This window comes from Branchiostoma lanceolatum, chromosome 3 (genome assembly GCF_035083965.1).
Source record: "Branchiostoma lanceolatum isolate klBraLanc5 chromosome 3, klBraLanc5.hap2, whole genome shotgun sequence".
Classification (NCBI taxonomy): domain Eukaryota; kingdom Metazoa; phylum Chordata; class Leptocardii; order Amphioxiformes; family Branchiostomatidae; genus Branchiostoma; species Branchiostoma lanceolatum.
In genome coordinates, this window is record NC_089724.1 from 11,659,022 (window position 1) to 11,677,030 (window position 18,009).

At 40.3% G+C, this 18,009-nt stretch overlaps 1 protein-coding gene across 3 annotated transcripts; it reads right to left on the reverse strand.

The window, feature by feature from the left end:
• Positions 1-18: 18 nt before the first annotated feature.
• LOC136430273 (nitric oxide synthase-interacting protein-like) lies at positions 19-17,941 on the reverse strand. 3 transcript variants are annotated; one of them, XM_066420729.1, is made up of 11 exons: positions 17,841-17,941; positions 16,504-16,630; positions 16,058-16,110; positions 15,643-15,754; positions 10,294-10,357; positions 8,896-8,958; positions 5,577-5,719; positions 4,939-5,055; positions 2,763-2,833; positions 2,236-2,344; positions 19-881 (listed from the first exon to the last, which is right to left on the reverse strand). In XM_066420729.1, exons 1-11 carry the CDS (start codon positions 17,924-17,926, stop codon positions 810-812), a joined length of 1,017 nt encoding a protein of 338 aa, XP_066276826.1. In that variant the 5' UTR covers positions 17,927-17,941; the 3' UTR covers positions 19-809. The 3 variants fall into 3 exon arrangements, with proteins under 3 accessions (XP_066276826.1, XP_066276828.1, XP_066276827.1); XM_066420731.1 differs by having other exon boundaries at positions 16,504-16,635; positions 17,841-17,933; XM_066420730.1 differs by having other exon boundaries at positions 16,504-16,652; positions 17,841-17,908.
• Between the last annotated feature and the right edge of the window lie 68 nt (positions 17,942-18,009).

Consider the following 18,009-nt stretch of genomic DNA (forward strand, 5'->3'; position numbering starts at 1 on the left):
AGTCACAGATGCCACACATTCTCAATTGTCCAGAGACTTTATTGTTTAACCACATAATACATATCATAAAACATATTTGAAAGGTCTTGGGATGTAAAGAGGCCCTTTGGAGGCTGTTTCCCTGTCTTAGGTGCTGACAGTGTTTCTCTGTCCTTGGTGCTGAGTGTTTTCCTGTCCTTTGTGCTGACTGTGTTTTTGTACTGGCTGAGTGTTTCCCTGTCCCTGGTGCTGACTGTGTTTCCCTGTCCCTGGTGCTGACTGTGTTTCCCTGTCCCTGGTGCTGACTATGTTTCCCTGTCCCTGGTGCTGACCTTGTTACCCTGCCCTGTGCTTCCCTGTGCATAATTCTGACCATGTTTCCCTGTCCCTAGTCTGACTGTGTTTCCCTGTCCCTGGTGCTGACTGTGTTTCCCTGTCCCTGGTGCTGACCTTGTTACCCTGCCCTGTGCTTCCCTGTGCATAATTCTGACCATGTTTCCCTGTCCCTGATTCTGACTGTGTTACCCAGCCCCCGACTGTGTTCCCCACTCCTGGTCTATTGCCACTTGCCCCTAACTAAAATCTAGACTACAGGTGGCATGCATCTTCACTAGCTTTGTGTTTCTGGGGAAGATATGGGGAATATGGCAGGAAAAATATGTGTGTTGGTAATGGCAACCATAGAATAGAAATACAAAGTACTGCCATCTTCTTATTGATACACAGTACATTTTTACAACATGCATAAAGTAATTCACAATGCCCCTAAGGCCAGTGACATTATCCAGACTTTTGACATCCGATGTCAAAGGTTGTGAATCTTGACAGAACTATGCCTGCATGACTGGACCATCCTGTTTAGCCTCCAACTTGACTCCACTGCTGGCAAATCCAGTTCCACCCTGCAAAAAAAAAGCACAGACAACTCACTCTTGGCATTTTATTGGATGTTGTCAATAATTCTCCACAGTGTATTGATAATCAACAAGATAAGGTTAAAACTCAGATTTAAATAGGTCTCGAACTAAACAAATTTTGACTGTAAATTGTGTGCATCTGTATGTTTTCAAAGTTGTATAATAAGTTGTAGTAAAACTCTTGTATAGCAAATCTCTGCAACTCAGCCCCTGTAGCTGCAAACAAGCTTTATTCCATGTTGTTATCTTGTGGAAATTAACCAGTCTACTACTACTACTACTTCTGCTAACTCAGGTTCCACTCTACAAGGGTACTCCTGATCAGACCAATAACTTTTCTTGGTTTTCGGACATTCTAAAGTAAAACATTAAGCAAGAGGCCTCAGCTTTGCTACTGTTCCTAATTCTAAAATAATTTTTCTGACTTTACTCAAGTTGCACTGTTGAGATAAAGTAAAAAGAGTACAGAACAGCCCATTACTTGTTGTGATTAAAAATACACCCAGGGAAGACTCCATGCCAGCAGGAGGCAGATGGAGTGGGGAGCCTGTGTTCCTCAGACAATGAACCATGTTCTGTCGCGGGGTACAGCTGCTAGATTCTCTCCCACTCATGCAAGGAACATGACAGTTGATGTGTAATGATTTCATACCCACCAACTGTGGGGCTAATTTGGCATCAGATAGTAATTTACATGGTACCAATACTCTATTAGAGACTCCGGCATGGAGTCAAACCGACAGGCAGAGATGTATATGCCTACTGTCAACAAGCCATTGTGGAAAGAAGCAGGCTGAATAAAGGGTTTCAGGAACCTGCTGTGCTTTATTTATTCACTCAGAATCTAATGAATAGATGACTAACTGATATGAGACCCTGAGGTATGATTAAAATAGTTTTACTATCTATCCAGGCATCAAAGGTTGTAGAAACTATCTGGGAATCTTTAGAATAAACGTTTTCATTTGCTAACTTGGTTGCAGAGTGACCATTCTATGTTCCACTTAAATTTTGGGAGAGCAGTTTTGATGTAATTGTTCACTGCAATGACTGGGACTTGGCTACCTACATAGTGGTTCTCAAATATCAATTGTTTGATAGACAGAACACATCACGTAAGTCAGGCATCCAATGACAATCTGACCTTCCTATGCTGTGCAAGTTTTCATCAATAAAGAAACAGTATTGGTCTGTTATAAGATCAAAGTAAAAGTCTTCTAGACTTCATACAAAGAGAGTAAAACTACATGTTGTTTTCATTTCTTCTAGACTTCATACAGGGGTACAGGGTAGTCAAATATCTTATTAAGACACATGGGTATTAATGGATGCACCTTACCCTTTGTATTGGAATAATGTCTCTGTCCTTCAGCTTGTCTCCAGACACCGGATCGGTCATGTCTTTCTTAATCAGTCTCTCCACTGAGTCCATAGTCACCACAGCACCGCTACAATGTGAAGTACATTGTAGTAGTCATAAACAAAAACAAAGAACTGTGCACCAGCTGGGCTTCAGTCTTTCAAGTTTTAGCACAGGCTGATGAACTAAACATGTACATGTCCTAAAGTCGCCCATGCTTCTATGATATGCTGACACTCATTTATTTAACATGGCTGTTTCTGTCCCCTTGATTATAAAAGCATAACAAAAACATACGCAATGTTCTTAATGTAATTTTGAATGTGTTGATTTTTATATCTGATCCGAGTTTACACTATCTCAAATTATGACAGACATGGGCATTAAGCAAATACATGTATGGGTATACAAAACTAAACTGATCATGACTATCTATGTTGTGTACAGTATATTCCTCACTTGCTGTTCACATACTGATTATACAATAAAGTCAACCATGAACTTACGATGGCCTCAGAACAGCACAAGGAACAGAATTCCCAAGAGCATCACCGGTAACAGCACAAACATAACGGACCTACAAAACAAGAGATGCAGAAAAGGGTTCAGATAGGATTTACATCTCTGATTCATATTTTGGTTTGAAAATCACTGACATCGATACATTTTGAGCAGTTCCACATTTTTCAGCAGTGAGTAAATAGCACAATTTTTAAACACAAGTGACAACACAGAACATGAGTGACAAGCAGGGCTGTTTCCAGATTTTTTCCTCGTGCCGCTCACTGTTTGGGAGGTAATGTTGTTAATTTTCCTCCATAAATCTGTCATTTTAAGTTAACTTGTACATTTTCATCAATTTTATGTCATGATTTTTTTACAATTGGAGTGAAACTTTTGTCCGTCCCAACAAGCAAATTTCTGTCCTAGGACAGAGGGACGGGTCCTGGAGACAGCCGTGGGGACAAGACAGAACTTTTTGGCCTTGATTGAATCTGGCCTCTCTCTCTAGGCAATCGAATAAAGGTGCTGCACTAACTTGTTAGGATCTCAGCACCATCTTGTTCAAATTTGGCTGATTTTGCTTCTAACCTATAGAACCACCTTGCCACAAAGTTTAAACGAAGCACTTTGTGAACCTAAAGGTACCTCTACTTCTCTGACTCGTTGGATAATCACTTTTGCAGCATCATCATCATTACAACATTTGGGTCCATGTTTTGATCTGGCAGTTTTAATATACCTTGATTGTTATCATGCTGTAAATTCATTTATTTGGGGGGATTTGATTTTGCAGCAGGAGGGGAAACAAGGTTTTCAGAGTGCCTTAAGTTTGTGGTTGAAACAACTCTGCAGTTCAGTTAGTAATACATTGGATTACAATATATTGGTCACAGTAGTAATACATTGGATTTATTAACAACATTTGCATCAACAATGTTTTGATCTAGCAGCTTTAATATACATGTACCTTAACATCATCATACTATAAATTCATGAATTTTCACGAGGATCTGATATTTCGATAGGAGGGAAACCATGGTTTTGCAGCATTCATGATTTCGTGGTGGAGAAGACAAAACCAACGCAAACATTTCCAAATCTACAATATTTGTCTTCCCCCATTATCTAAAAATCTGATGCCCACTCATAGAATATGAAATCTGCACTGTCACATCAATGATGATCTTATTGTGGAAGTTTGAAAGGCGCTGATGACAGGCTCCGCTGGGTGCCAAACTTGCGTCAGCACGTAGGCAGGCAGGGGAAATGAAGAGCACCAGAGGAGGAGGAGATGTGGCAACTTCCTGTCAATCACGTATATTCCAATCTAAAGATCCTTTTTTTTTTTAATCAATTCATTAGAGCCTGATGTTGCCATTGATTTACGAAGAAAGGCGGCTCAATTGTTATTGTAGCAGGATCTCTTCACCCTAGGCCAGAAACATCAATGCTCAAGACAAGCATGACTTCACTGACCCATTAGGAGAAGCAGGGGTTACGAAGGCTGCTCGGGAAAGTCCCTACCCCATTCAAAATAACATGCCATCGTCTTCAGAACCTTCCATCTGAACTGAACCTGTAAGAGTAGTTGGCTGCCATTGTCAGACGTTTGCACATCTAACATAAACTGAAAAACATTACAACTGCATCTTCACAGTAACATGTGTGCTGTAAGAGCATTTACGTTCGCAGTGACTTGATTTTGCGACAGGGGGAAAATGTAGACTACATAGTTTTTAATTTGCAGTTGAAATAATGTGGTATGTGGGCAGAAGACAGAACGAGCATTTTCTGTGATTTTAGGTTTGTGTTGAAGAAGTTACCTCAAAAACTGTGAATATTAAACCACTGAGAACATAAATGCATTTAGTTACAGTTTGTTAGCGCTCCCAACCATCCCATCAACAAGAAATATCTCCTCCATGGATACAACTTCCGATCAATTTGCTTCTAGGATCAAGAATTTTCTGTCGCCAAAAGGCAAAGTCTTAGTTAGTAGAAAAGTCATTTCAGAACAGCCTCTATGTACATTTGTAAGACATTTTGATAAGCGATAATGATGTTGTTAGTGAAGGGTCTCTGACAAGCCACAGGTTCTTTTTCATAACAGCAGGAGACAGTGGTTAATTGCATGATCATGTCACGCATCTGGGGTTTACAAAGTCAAGGGTGACGGACCTGTTTGACGATGAGGGATGTCTTGTTATCCCGGTCGTTGACAGGTTTGAAGACTACGGGGATCAGGTCCTTCATCTTCAGGGGTCTGCCGCTCATGGGACAGCGCACCTTCTCTTCCTGAGGTCAGACAAGAGCATATGTCTATATGATTTTCCAGTTCTATTCAGAATATAATTACATACTAGTACATGTAACTAAGGAAATGGATTGGTTAGGATAATGTCTTTTGATATTTTCTTAGCTGCTGGCGCAATATGTTTTTCAGGTTTTCAGTCCTAAATTTGCTGTCAACTATGATCTATCTCATACAGAACTTATTCTACAAGTACTAGTAGTTCAACTTGGTCTATTTCGTACAAAGAAACTAAAAAAAAGTCCATAAACAAACAGCATAAGAATTCAAGCAATCAAATTTATTACAGACACCCACAGATTAAAGACTCCATTTCTGCAAAAGGATGCAATATTAATATTGGGCTTTAATTCAAAACAATAAAGGAAAACTTTAAAGTTACATTATTTCTGATCCTTCTAAAATTCTCTCTCCTTGACTACAACTTTCTTATTCAAATTCATTTGTAGTTGCAGCGGAAATCATTAAAAAGACCTGAAAACATGTATTACACATCACCACTCACAGGTTTCTTCAGTTTGGTTTCCTCTGCCTTGGGTGTGAGGGAGGGAATCCAGAAGCTGGGGAGTTGCTTGTCCTTGGCTGCACCTCCTGTACTTGTACTTGTACTTGGTCCAGCTGCACTGGCCCCTGCAGTCTCTGTCGGGTCTGTTCAATGCATGGTTAATAAGATAGGCATGTGAAAATGTTGCAAACCTTTTAATTTAATCCTCATAAACCAGGAAATCTGATAGAAATGCATTTGCTGTAAATTTATCATTAGCACACAGGCCACTGAGCTGCCCAGCAACCAAGACCCCATTCACGCTTAAAATCTAACCAGTTCAATCATCAAATCACATCAACTAAATGGTGAACTAATTGGACACTTTTGAATCATTACACTATTCACATACACTGTCTAGTAGGCTTGTACTGTGTGGAGTATTGTTGTATGTGTGTTGACAAATGAAAGAGCGGGAAGGAGATTGCACAGGGTATTTTTGCTTTTCTCTTTTTTTTTATTTGGTTAGGCTGCACCAAGTAATTTTATGGATGACGTCCGTGGGCGCATTGATTTTGGTCTGTTCCCAGAAAAAAAAAAAAAATTCCGCTTCCTGTAACTATGACAAGAGAGTTACGACAGTGCGGCAAATCGTAAGATTAACGTAAAACGTGTCATGCAAAATGCACAAATAAGGAAGTGGCTACTGACAGGATGATCCTGTCAGCAGTAGAAAAAATTGCACTGCTGATAGGACGATCCTGTCAGCAGTGGAAATATCTGCACTACTGACAGGATCATCCTGTCAGTAGTGCAATTTTCCTACTGCTGACAGGATCATCCTGTCAGTAGTGCAATTTTTCTACTGCTGACAGGATCATCCTGTCAGGAGTGCAGATTTTTCCACTGCTGACAGGATTTTTCCTGTCAGCAGCGGAAATTTTTCTAAGTATGTGAGCATAAAAGTGAAAAAGGGCGGCAACGTTGTTGTTGATTGGTACGCTCTCGATGTCGGTCAGGGAGAGCTGACGTTCGCGCAACTGTACGAGAGACTTGTAGCGGTGAGCCAGTGAGTTTCGGCCGTACAATTTTAAGCAAGTCTTGTCAAGATCAGCTACAGTGCATTTCTTCTGCAATGACGAGAAGATCGGGGGAGGCATTGAAGTTTACTCCGGCCTACAGGTGGGGCAGGCAACCAAGCATTTTGGGTGTTTCATCCGCATGGGGTCGACAAGACAGCTGCCACAACTGAAGCTCCTAGGCCCTGAAGTCTGTTTTTGAGGTATGAAAAGTTCCATACTTTAGTCTGATTTGGATCAAGTACCATGTACGAAAAAATTATAATCTGGGAAGGGGGAGTGTAATTATAAGATGAATGCATTCATGTATTCTGCATGGATAATGATCATTTATTCGTTTCTGGTTATTCATACTTGTTGGGGAAATATGTGCTTTTTTTAATTTCTATCATTTTTGGTCCATATTTGGCTCTTGAATAATTGCTATTATCCATTAGGATTTCTAAAGCATAGGTAGAAATGTAGTAATGCATGCGAAGAGTTAATCAGCAACTAATGTTGCCTTTTTAATATACTATGTTTCTGCAGGCCTGCATAATCAATGGGATATGGAAAGAAACAGGACAGGACAACAACTGCTGTTCAACTTCAACTGATCTATTCAAATTATTGCTGTTTTCATGATGAATAAAAGAATCGTTAGTTGTTACACTGCGTTCTCTCATTCAATTTGTGTCCTAACATGTGTCGTCGACTATTATATTTCAAATCTAGGCATCTTGTTTTTTTCGGCCCTTCTTGTTTTTTTTCGTGCTCTCGCATTAGATTTAGGGTCTCCAAAGGACGTCATCCATAAAAATTACTTGGTGCAGCCTAACAAGGACATTATATAATGTCCTTGGTTCTAGTTAATTGAGCTGTATACACAAGGTGTTTCATTGCATATGAATACCCAGTGTAGTTGCTTCAGATGATGGTATAGCAAGCTCTTTTCTGTATTTGTTGTAGTTAGTCTATTGAGATGTATACACATCTAACGTAACATGACCAGTTAACGTCCGATTCATTAAAAACGTTATCTATCTTAAAACCGCGCGGACAGAGCCAAATGTTAAACCCATGGGCAGAAATATAAGCTATTCTAACAAGAAAAATGCATGGTCTGTAAGCTTTTCTCTGCCTGTTAAACGCCGTGCGTATGTATTTATACTGGCCATATGATGTAGAATACGGCTAGGTTTACCTAATATCGTCCACTTCAGTCTTTTATCTTCTAGCGCTATGCTTGAAGAACATAAACCAGAAAAAAATGCACAGTGACTGTCGAAAGTAGTCTACAGACAAATGACAGTAAAGTCACTATGTTTGTCCCTCCGCTTGCCTGACGCGATGGAAGAAAACAATGTTTGTGTTGTTATTTCCCCGACATCAGCAGCACGTGGCATTCACGTGATAAACGCATGGCCATTATGTTATGCCGTGCAAAAATGTATCATCTGAGCGGGGGTCGCTAGGTTGTATCACCAAACCTTCCTAAAACTGGCAAGAGTTTCAAACCTCGAATCAACATGGATAGTCTGAATATCAAAGAAAGGTTTAACGTCAGCTATTTTCAAAATAAACTAGCTATCGTGTAACTGTAAGTTAGAAACACATGATGAAGTACGCGGTGTCGAATTACATATGAAATACGACATGCATGACGCTTCCGTGCAACTTGTTGTTACCGGTTCAGGAGTGTATTGTAATATCGCTGGACGTAAACCTTTTTCATTGTTTTGTATAAAAGAGGGAAGGCTAAGGATCATACTTATGACATTCTTTGTTGCTCATGAGAACAGGCTTTGGCATGATACACCGCGACATGTGGACATGACCCAAACTGGACGTAAACTGCTCCCATACACGTAAATAGGTCATGTTACATTACAAGGACATGTTTACAAGGAGGTTTTGAATTATATATGAAACCTCATTGGTTGAATACAGGAATAAAAGACCTGTTGATCATGATATCACATTTTGTCGCCTCAATTCTTGTTTAACAAGATTTATGATCTAAAAATTTGAAAATATAGGAATCTTGTTTTTTCTTGCGTGTCTTGTTTTTTTTCCGCCCTATCTCATTAGTTTCGGAGTCTGCGGAGGATGTCATCCATAAAATTTACTTGCTGTGGCCTTATCTGAATATATTCTACAGAAAGATAAGCATGGCAAACATACAAATACGTGGCACATGTACAAGTTTTTCCACTCTTATTTCCTTCCCCCGCCCTGTCTCAGAAAAATATCTGCCAAGTAAGAAGTAGAACATGCCTTACCTTTTGTCTTAGAGGGTCCAGCTCCAGTAAAGGGGTTGAGGGGTTTGCTGACAATGCTCTTCTCTGTACCATACATGAAAGACACATTTCACATAAATGTCTACATCAATAAAAAGGTTACTGTACTGGGTAGCCTCCTAATACAATGTACAGTGTACATTTTGAGCTCCATAAAGGTACAAACTTTCCATGCTAAAAAAACAAAACACTGGAGTGTGTAAATGTACAATATGTTAGTCTCATGAAAATTCAAGACTTTGTCTTTGGTTCAAAGTATGTGCATTTCATCTACATGATATGAGTTTTTTTCGCAAAGTTTGACCTAAAAAAAAAACCCTGACATTCCTAGACAGTACTGTTGCTAAGGAGTTAGGGAAGTTGTTCATAGACATATATATATATATATATATATAGGCATAACAGACGTCATTACTTGACTTATATAATACTGTAGTTCTTGTTTCTTTCACTGTAACTTTAAGTTCACTGTTTTCACTGTCATGATCACCGCTGGACCCTGAACTTATCATCACAGTAAAAAACCTATTTATGATGCCTTCACACATCCTTTCTGTAAGTCACTTGCTACCACCGTGAAGTTAAAGTTCAGTGAAAATGTCCATTTTTCTTACACCGTGAAACTTTGCTACCGTGAACTTAAAGTGAATTACAGTATATAAGTCAAGTAATGACGTCTGTTATGCCTAAGGTATTGACAGTCCAACATACATGACATACCACAGTTTTCATAAAATACAGTATGCGCATTACCGCTCATCAATGATAATTAGAGCTATTGTGCACAGTACAGTGAAAGTGTACATATAGGTTGCATTGGTGGGTGACATTCTTTAAAGAAAGAGGTTCTAAGTTGTATATGAATGGCTAGATATATTTCACTATCAATTATACACCCCGACCAATCTATCGCATTGAAACTCAGATTCGAATCAGCCATTTCCCGACTAAATCTGACAAAATAAACTCGCCAGTGAGATGCTGGAAGGTGTCAGCTTTCCAGAGATGTTTTTAGATTGGCAATTTTGGCACTTTGGAAGTAATAGAAAGTGACCGAGATTTAACGTTTAAAGAAAAGTAGTAGAAACTATTTTTTTGTAAACGTTAAATCACGGTCACTGTGATCTGAGTTTCAATGCGATTCACGTGATTCGATTGGTCGGGGTGATTATAGCAGTTGTCATTCTCACAGCTAAGGACATGCGCCCATAAGGACCAGACCAAGAATGACCAATCTGCTAAGCTACAATGTATATGCCAAACAACAATTGTTGAGATAGAGATCACAATTTACAATCTGATCCACAATCCATCATCAAGTTACATCATCCGTCTACATACTAAACTTATTTCATTCACAAAAACAAAAGTTACATTTACCTTTGTCAACAAAAGCTCTTATCTTGGAATGCTTCTCACTTTTTTGCTTTTGAGCTTCATCTTCCTTCAGGGCAAATGAAAATAAGTTCAATGTTAGTGCAAACATTACACAAGGTATTTTTCGAGATGCTTCGTTATACAGGATGATTGCATGAGAAACCCAGGCAGAGGTCGGAAGATGGGGGTAGGCCAAATCGGCTCATACTTTGTACATATATATATGAACAGCCATATAATCAAATCCCTCCAGCTATTTTTCGTTATGTATTTTTGACCCCTCTTGGAGACCTGAAAATGCAATTGACTATCATGATAATTCTAATAAAGACATGGACATAAGTTTTATATCTCCATAAAGCATGGGTTCAGGAGTTTCACAGACCAAAAGTTGAAGATGAAGCGATGAAATTAACCCAAAAATCCCCATAAATACATTGTGGCTATGCGTGGCCCAATTAGACAATGCTTGCTTTTAAATCCACAGATGTTCCTCTCTCCAGCAAAGGTTCATTTCATTCATCAATCTTGCCAATTGTCGGGGGAAAAGACCCTTACAAATGGCTAAAATTTTGCGAGATGAAAATCCTGCTTCCACTGGTTCTGATAAACCCTCAGAACACCCTCTTAATTTCAATGCAACAACATTTGGTCTGTAAAAGTCTGCAGGAACCAAATGCTTTATGGAAATATAACACTTGTGCCCATGTCTTTATCAGAATTATCAGTGTAGCCCTCGCAATTTCAGTAAGTTCTAATCATAAGTTCCAAAGGTGGTCCCAGGAAAAAAAATTGCTGAAGGGACTTAATTATATGGCTGAGGCTGTTCATAGTTTCACATAGCTAATCACAATTATACAAAGTATGAGCCAATTTGTCCGACTCCCATCTTCCAACCTATGCCTGGTTTTCTGATGCAATGACTCTTATAAAGATGAAACAATTGATAACTGATTTGAGGGCAAGTTTAAAGGTTAATATCTAATTGGTTCTCCCATTGTATGATATGTATAGAATACAACGTGTTGTATTTTATTTATGTCATACCCACCCAAGAAAACATGCAATTCAATGTGAAATGCGCCAGAAGTTGAGAAAAGTTGGTGTCCTCAAACAAAAAATTCTAACAGCCGCAATTCCAATGACCGAATCCAGTATTTGTATTTTCTACAGCGGCACACTCTGTGCACTCAAAATGCATTCTAAATATTCCATGGAAGCCTGTGTGATAAAAGTAGAACCCAGAGTGATACGGTAAATTATCATACAATGCGGAACACCCGTATGAAACATTTTCGCGGCCCAGGTATGACATAAAGGGGATGGATGTGGATGTACTAAATGTCACTGGGGTTGGTCATCACTGCTTGGAATTGTGAAAAATCACCAAAAAGAGTTATGCACTGCCCAGCTATGTTACATGTACGTTACTTGGACAAGATATTCTACAGCCATCCTTACCATTTCAGTAACATAGATGGTAATGATGGCTCATCATCATCTGAGAGACTTGATGGATGTAATGTGAAAAGGCAAAGCTTTATCCTGTATCATGGATGTGTAATGTATACTTTCTGCTAACCCTTGCTACTTGCAGTAAGGCCACACCAACTTGATTTTATGGATGACATCCTCTGGAGAACTAGAACTAGAACCGTTCCTGGGAGAACCAAGACCACTGGAAGCACCGATCACAGAAATGGAAGTTAGAAATGCCATAAAGACCCTTAACAACGGACGCTCAGCGGGGCCAGATGGAATTAGCAATGAACTATATAAGTATGGGAGTGATGTCATATCACCAATCATTGCCTCCATCATTAACTATGCCTTTGAACACCACCATCCAATCGAATCCATTGGTCAAGGCACCTTGATCGCCCTGTCCAAACCCAAAAAAGCACCTGGTCCACCTGCGAACCTTCGCCCCATTGTCCTTCTCAACAGCATAAGGAAAATCCTGTCTACTGTTGCTCTGCATCGTACAAGGGACAAAATAGACAGTTTCACCGGACCCTATCAAAGTGGGTTCAAGAGGGGACGCAGCTGCGCAGATATTGTGTGGGCTCAACGTATGTTAGTTTCTGTGGTCATGACCAAGCACTGGGACTTCTACAAGATGGGCATAGACATGTCCCGAGCCTTTGACACCATCAAAAGGTCCAAAATCCTGGAAGTGCTAGATCAAGCAGGATGCAACGATGATGAACTCCGACTGGTTAGACTACTACTGGCAGGAACCAAGCTGAAAGTCAGAGTCAAAAATGCCTACTCAGCAGACTTTGAAACCACTATTGGCTCCCCACAAGGAGATAGTCTATCCCCGGTGTTGTTCACCTGCTACCTTGCTTCTGCACTGTCATCTATACGGAGGAGTTCATCAAGACCAGACCCTCCAGTTTCCGGCCTAGGTATGCCACTAGAAATGGAATATGCGGATGACGTGGACTTTATTGATGAAGAAAAGGACACATTACAAAGACTCCTCCCAATAGCTGCCAAAACCCTCAAAGAGTCAAACCTGTTTGTCAACGAGGGTAAGACAGAATCTACACACATCTACCTGGCTGACACTCAGGAAACAGGAGAAAATGACGAAACTCTCCGAGGAGTGGAGAGCTGGAGGAAGAGTAAGGTCCTGGGATCGCAACTGTGCAGCTCCTCAGACATAGAGGCACGCTGCATCATGGCTAACATCGCCTTCCAATCGTTTTGGAAACTGTGGATCCGCAGGTCAAAGATTCCCCTGACTAAAAAGCTGCAAATATACAACGCAACTTGTGTTTCCATAATGCTATACAACTGCAATAGCTGGGCAGTGCCAAAGGCAGCATTGGACAAACTTGATGCATGTCATCGGAAACACCTGCGCAAAATCACAGGGTACCAATGGCCCCACAAGATCTCTAACAAAGCACTATATAAGATGTGCAACACCACCCAACTGTCAGTAAAAGTTCACCACCTAAGGTGGTGCATGCTAGGGCACATCCTCCGCATGCCCGAAGACACTCCAGCACAAAAGGCACTAGAATTTGCTACAGTGGGGTGCAACAAATACAAGGCCAGAAAAGGAAGACATTGCACAAACCTACTAAGTGTCCTAAAAACAGACCTCAAGAACAAAGGAATTGGAGACCTAAGAACAGCAAAGAAACTCAGAGAGCTACGGCAGCTCGCAGGAAAGAAGGCACAGTGGAAAGAAATGAAGAAAGACTGAATGCAGCCAGAGGCTGTTTCCTCAACCTCTGAGCCGCAGAACACAGTGAATCATCATCATCCTCTGGAGACCCCAAAACTAATGCGCGCGGGCGAAAAAAAAGAAAATCCAGCAAAAACAACAAAAAAATGCTGCTAAACCACAGGACTACTACTACAAAGCTGGTATTGCTAATTGAACCACAGAACACAGTTTATTTGTAGGTTGTCTTGTTCATCGTAGCAGACTCAGCGCAAGTGATTGAATTCTAATATATTGACACGAACGACCAAAGAAGTATACTATTATAGAAGGTATCTGGCTCCAAGGACTGTGGATGATATATGACTGTGATGAGAATACTCATATACACCCATAAGGGCACTTTCAACATACATGGCATTGAACTCCATATTAAGCATTCCATGGTTTACGCTCACAAATCTCACTGTGAGACCTCTGCCAATCCCTCAATTCCTCTCCCATGTCTCTCATTATTGCAAAAGAAACGTGTGAGAGCCACTCTGGATAGGTCTTGTTTGAAATTGTTTGGGCGATACTCGCTGGCCGCCGCGATCCTCTCGTACAACTGTGCAAACGCAAAATCCCCCTAGCCAACATCGATGGCATACCAATCCACAAACACGCCTCAATTTTCCGACAAGCCGGCACAATGCTAGCCTTTTGCGGCAATCTAAGTCAGCAAGTTCCGGAGTTCTGTGTAGCCTTGGAGGAGGTGATTTTTTTTTTTTTTTTTGGACAACAGGCGAAAATCAATGCGCGCGCGGATGTTATCCATAAGATTAAGTTGGTGTGGCCTAAGTTAGGAATACTAGTAATACGGCATTACCATCCATGAGTCATGCAGCAATAAAATCATGTTTGTGTGCCTAACTAGTCATCATCAATCTAATTTGTCTGAAAAAAATGCATGGATTTGCACCAAACTAGCACTGCATAGTGACCATTGACGTAACTGTTTGATGATACAGCCAACATTAGTTTATCTTACACAGTACCATGTTGCAATTTGTATATGTATAGTATTCATTCCACATTGAACAAAAGCCAACCTCCTACTGGCTGTGTGCATGGCAGAGACACATCACTCCAATGTACAGAGGTGCAGAAGTGCCCCACAGTGACATTATAGTAAACTGCAAGTAATTGGTAGATTTAATCCTATTTACTAGTAGCACATTATTTGTTACTGGTGTGCCAAATTCATCATTTAAGTTATTCAATGCAAAAATCATTTGCATCCAAAGGTTTAATGCCAGATTGTTCAAAAGTCAACAACGGAGCGTCAGGTTGCGGGGCTCGAAATTCATTTTTGGAAATAAGTGCACCCAACCAAAAAAATTAGATGCACAGAAAGAATTTTGGGTGCACCACATAAAATAAAGTTGAATGTCTGCAAAACATAATTATAAAGTTTAACGCTATTGCCTTTCTTTAACTTAAAGAACTTCAATCTGTAATTCTATAGCTAGGTTATACATCAAATGAAGTCCAACAAAAAGTTACATTGCTTTTTCTGATACTTACATTTTCAAAACATATTCTGTATACTAGTGTACAATCAAAGTACCTTTACCCTATAGCCTACAAAAATATCTAGGTGCACTGGTGCACCCACAGTCAAAAATTAGGTGCACAGCTCCAATTTTGGGTACACAAAGGTGCACATGCACCTAGCATTTCGAGCCCTGGGTTGTGTTGGTGTACACAAACTAGGTATACCACATGCCCCATGAACACAAAGGAACAATCCAATAATCTTGTTCCCCAAATCTTTCACAAGAATAAGTTAATTTACCATTGCGTTAAGCATTGCCAGTCCTCCTCAAGTTACTGTTTAGTGTTGCCGACCCTCCTACATTTCCTGTTTTAAGTGTAGCAAGACCATCTTATACTAGTACACATGTAAGTCACTCTCAACATGACACACTTCCCGAGGCCATGAGACCCATTTCACTTTGCACAAAACCATTATGACATGTCATATTTATCTATCTTAACTACATAGAGACAAGACTGAGTCTATATCATAGCATCTACATTTTACTTGTTCTATCAGCAGCAGATATTGCTGAGAAGCTAGTTAAACAAGGGATATGACCAACACATGTACAGGCAGCTGCCACCCTTACCTGAAACCTCTTCCTCTGTTTGTCAAAAGCTTTAAGCTGCCTTGCTATCTCCCTCTTCTGGTGAAGGATGTACTCAAGAATGGCTTCTTTATCATAGATGAAGCCATCTGGGCTGCAAGGGAGAAAACCAGACAGTGGTAGATTAATCTTCACATAGCCAACTTTTTTAAAGTGTAGAAAACAGCCAGATATGTTTTGCATTTAGGGTATTTCAGCCACCGAAATAAAGACACACATTTTGTGAAAGTCTGCGTTTGTAAATCTTGTCTAAGCCACTTCAGTTACTATGCTACACCAAGTAGAGTACGATTATGTGTATTTTCTACGATAAAAATGTGAAGACTTGTAAAATGGCAAAGGATCAGTTTCATAAGACTTTGATAGGTACAAAGTTTATGAACAAAGCATAACTTACGTCACCACTGGGTTTTTACAAGGCTGGAGTGTCAGACAGCAACAGTCAAAGTCCTGGAAAAGAAAAAAACTTTGACTCAACTTCAACTTCAAGTGATTCAGACTTCAACTCCTTATCCTTGTTGCACAAGTCCCACAAGGCACAACTTTATACGTTAGGCTAGTATGCTATCCAGAACATGTATATTGTGTTGCTTAGCAGGTTTGTCTCCAGTAACCATAGATACAAGATAAAAATAACTTTATTGGAAATCGCAGTATTGCCACTGAATTAAAACAAAATGTACAATCATAAAAACCATTTAGGATAGGTGGCGAAATATTGTTGGATATTGTACGTTTGACCTTTTACTTTTAGATATTTGGGTAGACCTCAGGCTAGGCTGAGTCATGTGTTATACAGACATCATGAACCGTATACAGTATGTAATGATAACTACAACTGACCTTAATGGAGTCCTTGCTGAGCCGAGCCCTCTGTGACCCGTACCCTGACTGTTGGGTGTCCTTCTTCTTCTCGTGGTAGGTGTACACTGCCCCTGCAGTACAGTTCCTGGCATGCCGGGTCATGATGCTGGCCTAACAACAGAAAAAAACTGAAAATAGTCATGGGTCATGGGTAATGGCTCTATTAAAATTTGATTGCCTAAGCGCCGGTGGCTTGGGGACTTCAAAAACCTCAATGTTAGCAGTTCGAAGTTGTCTGACAAAGCGACGCCATTGTTACTACAGTAAAACGCCTAAAAGTGAGCAGAAACTTTGCGTTTTATTTCTTCAATACTAGTAGTAGTACACGAGTAGAGAGAGGGTAATCATCTAACTCCAGGGAAAGGGGTATCTGTGGAATATACATGCCCCAGGACACGGCGGGCCAACATGACCAGGCCTGCCAGCGCATGAAGAAATAGTCACTAAAATACCCGCTGAGCAAAGAAAAAACTTGTTAAAATTACAGCCATGAGGTTGTTGCTTAGAAGGTGGGTGTTTTTGCTATATTTTGTGTAAATTTGGTGGTTGGGTCGAGGTGACCAGGGTGATGGGCCAAGCTGATCATGACCAGATGGGCCGAGTTGGTATGGTCCGAGTCGTCCTGATCCCCTCCTTGATAGGACCCACCACACTTATGGATAAGACTTTTAGGAGCAGGGATCCACCCCGGGCCGGCGTGAGCTGATCAGACCAGCTTGTACACCACAAGACATGTTGTGTTATGCAATGAGGCAGTCTATCAGGGACAAAAAAGTATTCAGGTACAAGGAATCAAAACATCAGTTATTGATGGATATCAAAACTGTATAAGGTGGTCAAACAACATAAGAATACTATATCACTGGCTATAATATAATTCATCAGTCAGGAGTGGAAAAACTTCAGCTGACATAAATGATAAGAGTAGAGTAGAGTAGAGTAGAGTAGAGTAGAGTAGAGTAGAGTAGAGTAGATAACGTTCGACACCAACGTGACCAAGGAGGTTCAAACTCATTCACCTACATATGTGTTGCCTGCTGAAACTAGTCGTGAGGAACAACAAGAATCTATTTTTTGAGTTTGGCTGGCGGATAAAAAGAAAAGCTGAATACAATTTATAGAAAGCCCAACAAAACCGCCTAACAAAAATCAGCCGGAGCCTAACCTCTGCTTGGAGAGAGTACTTTACAGAACTTTTCAGCCATTTTCAATAAAACCGGGCAGCTCTATAAGGGTTTGTGAACTAGGGGGCTGTTCCTGTTGCAACACTAGCGGCTAAACACAACTCTATAGTACAAAATGTAGCTGTTTCGTACCGATTTACAGGTCTGAAGACAGAAGCTGTGGTGCTGACTCCGACAGTCTGACAGTGTCGTCTCCGAAGTATACTAGGACAAACCATTCAAAATGCAGGGAGGACACCTTTTTGTTTTTATTCCCATAAATCATCACACTTGTATACCTGCGAACTGTAGTAAGTAGTAA

Excerpts from the sequence above, each read along its gene's own strand:
- LOC136430273 (XM_066420729.1), bottom strand. The coding sequence starts at position 17,926 with ATGGTTTGTCCTAGTATACTTCGGAGACGACACTGTCAGACTGTCGGA. Across the intron at positions 8,959-10,293 it reads AAGAGCTTTTGTTGACAAAG|AGAAGAGCATTGTCAGCAAA; the intron begins GTAAATGTAACT and ends TGTATGGTACAG. Across the intron at positions 5,720-8,895 it reads TGGACCCTCTAAGACAAAAG|ACCCGACAGAGACTGCAGGG; the intron begins GTAAGGCATGTT and ends TGCATTGAACAG.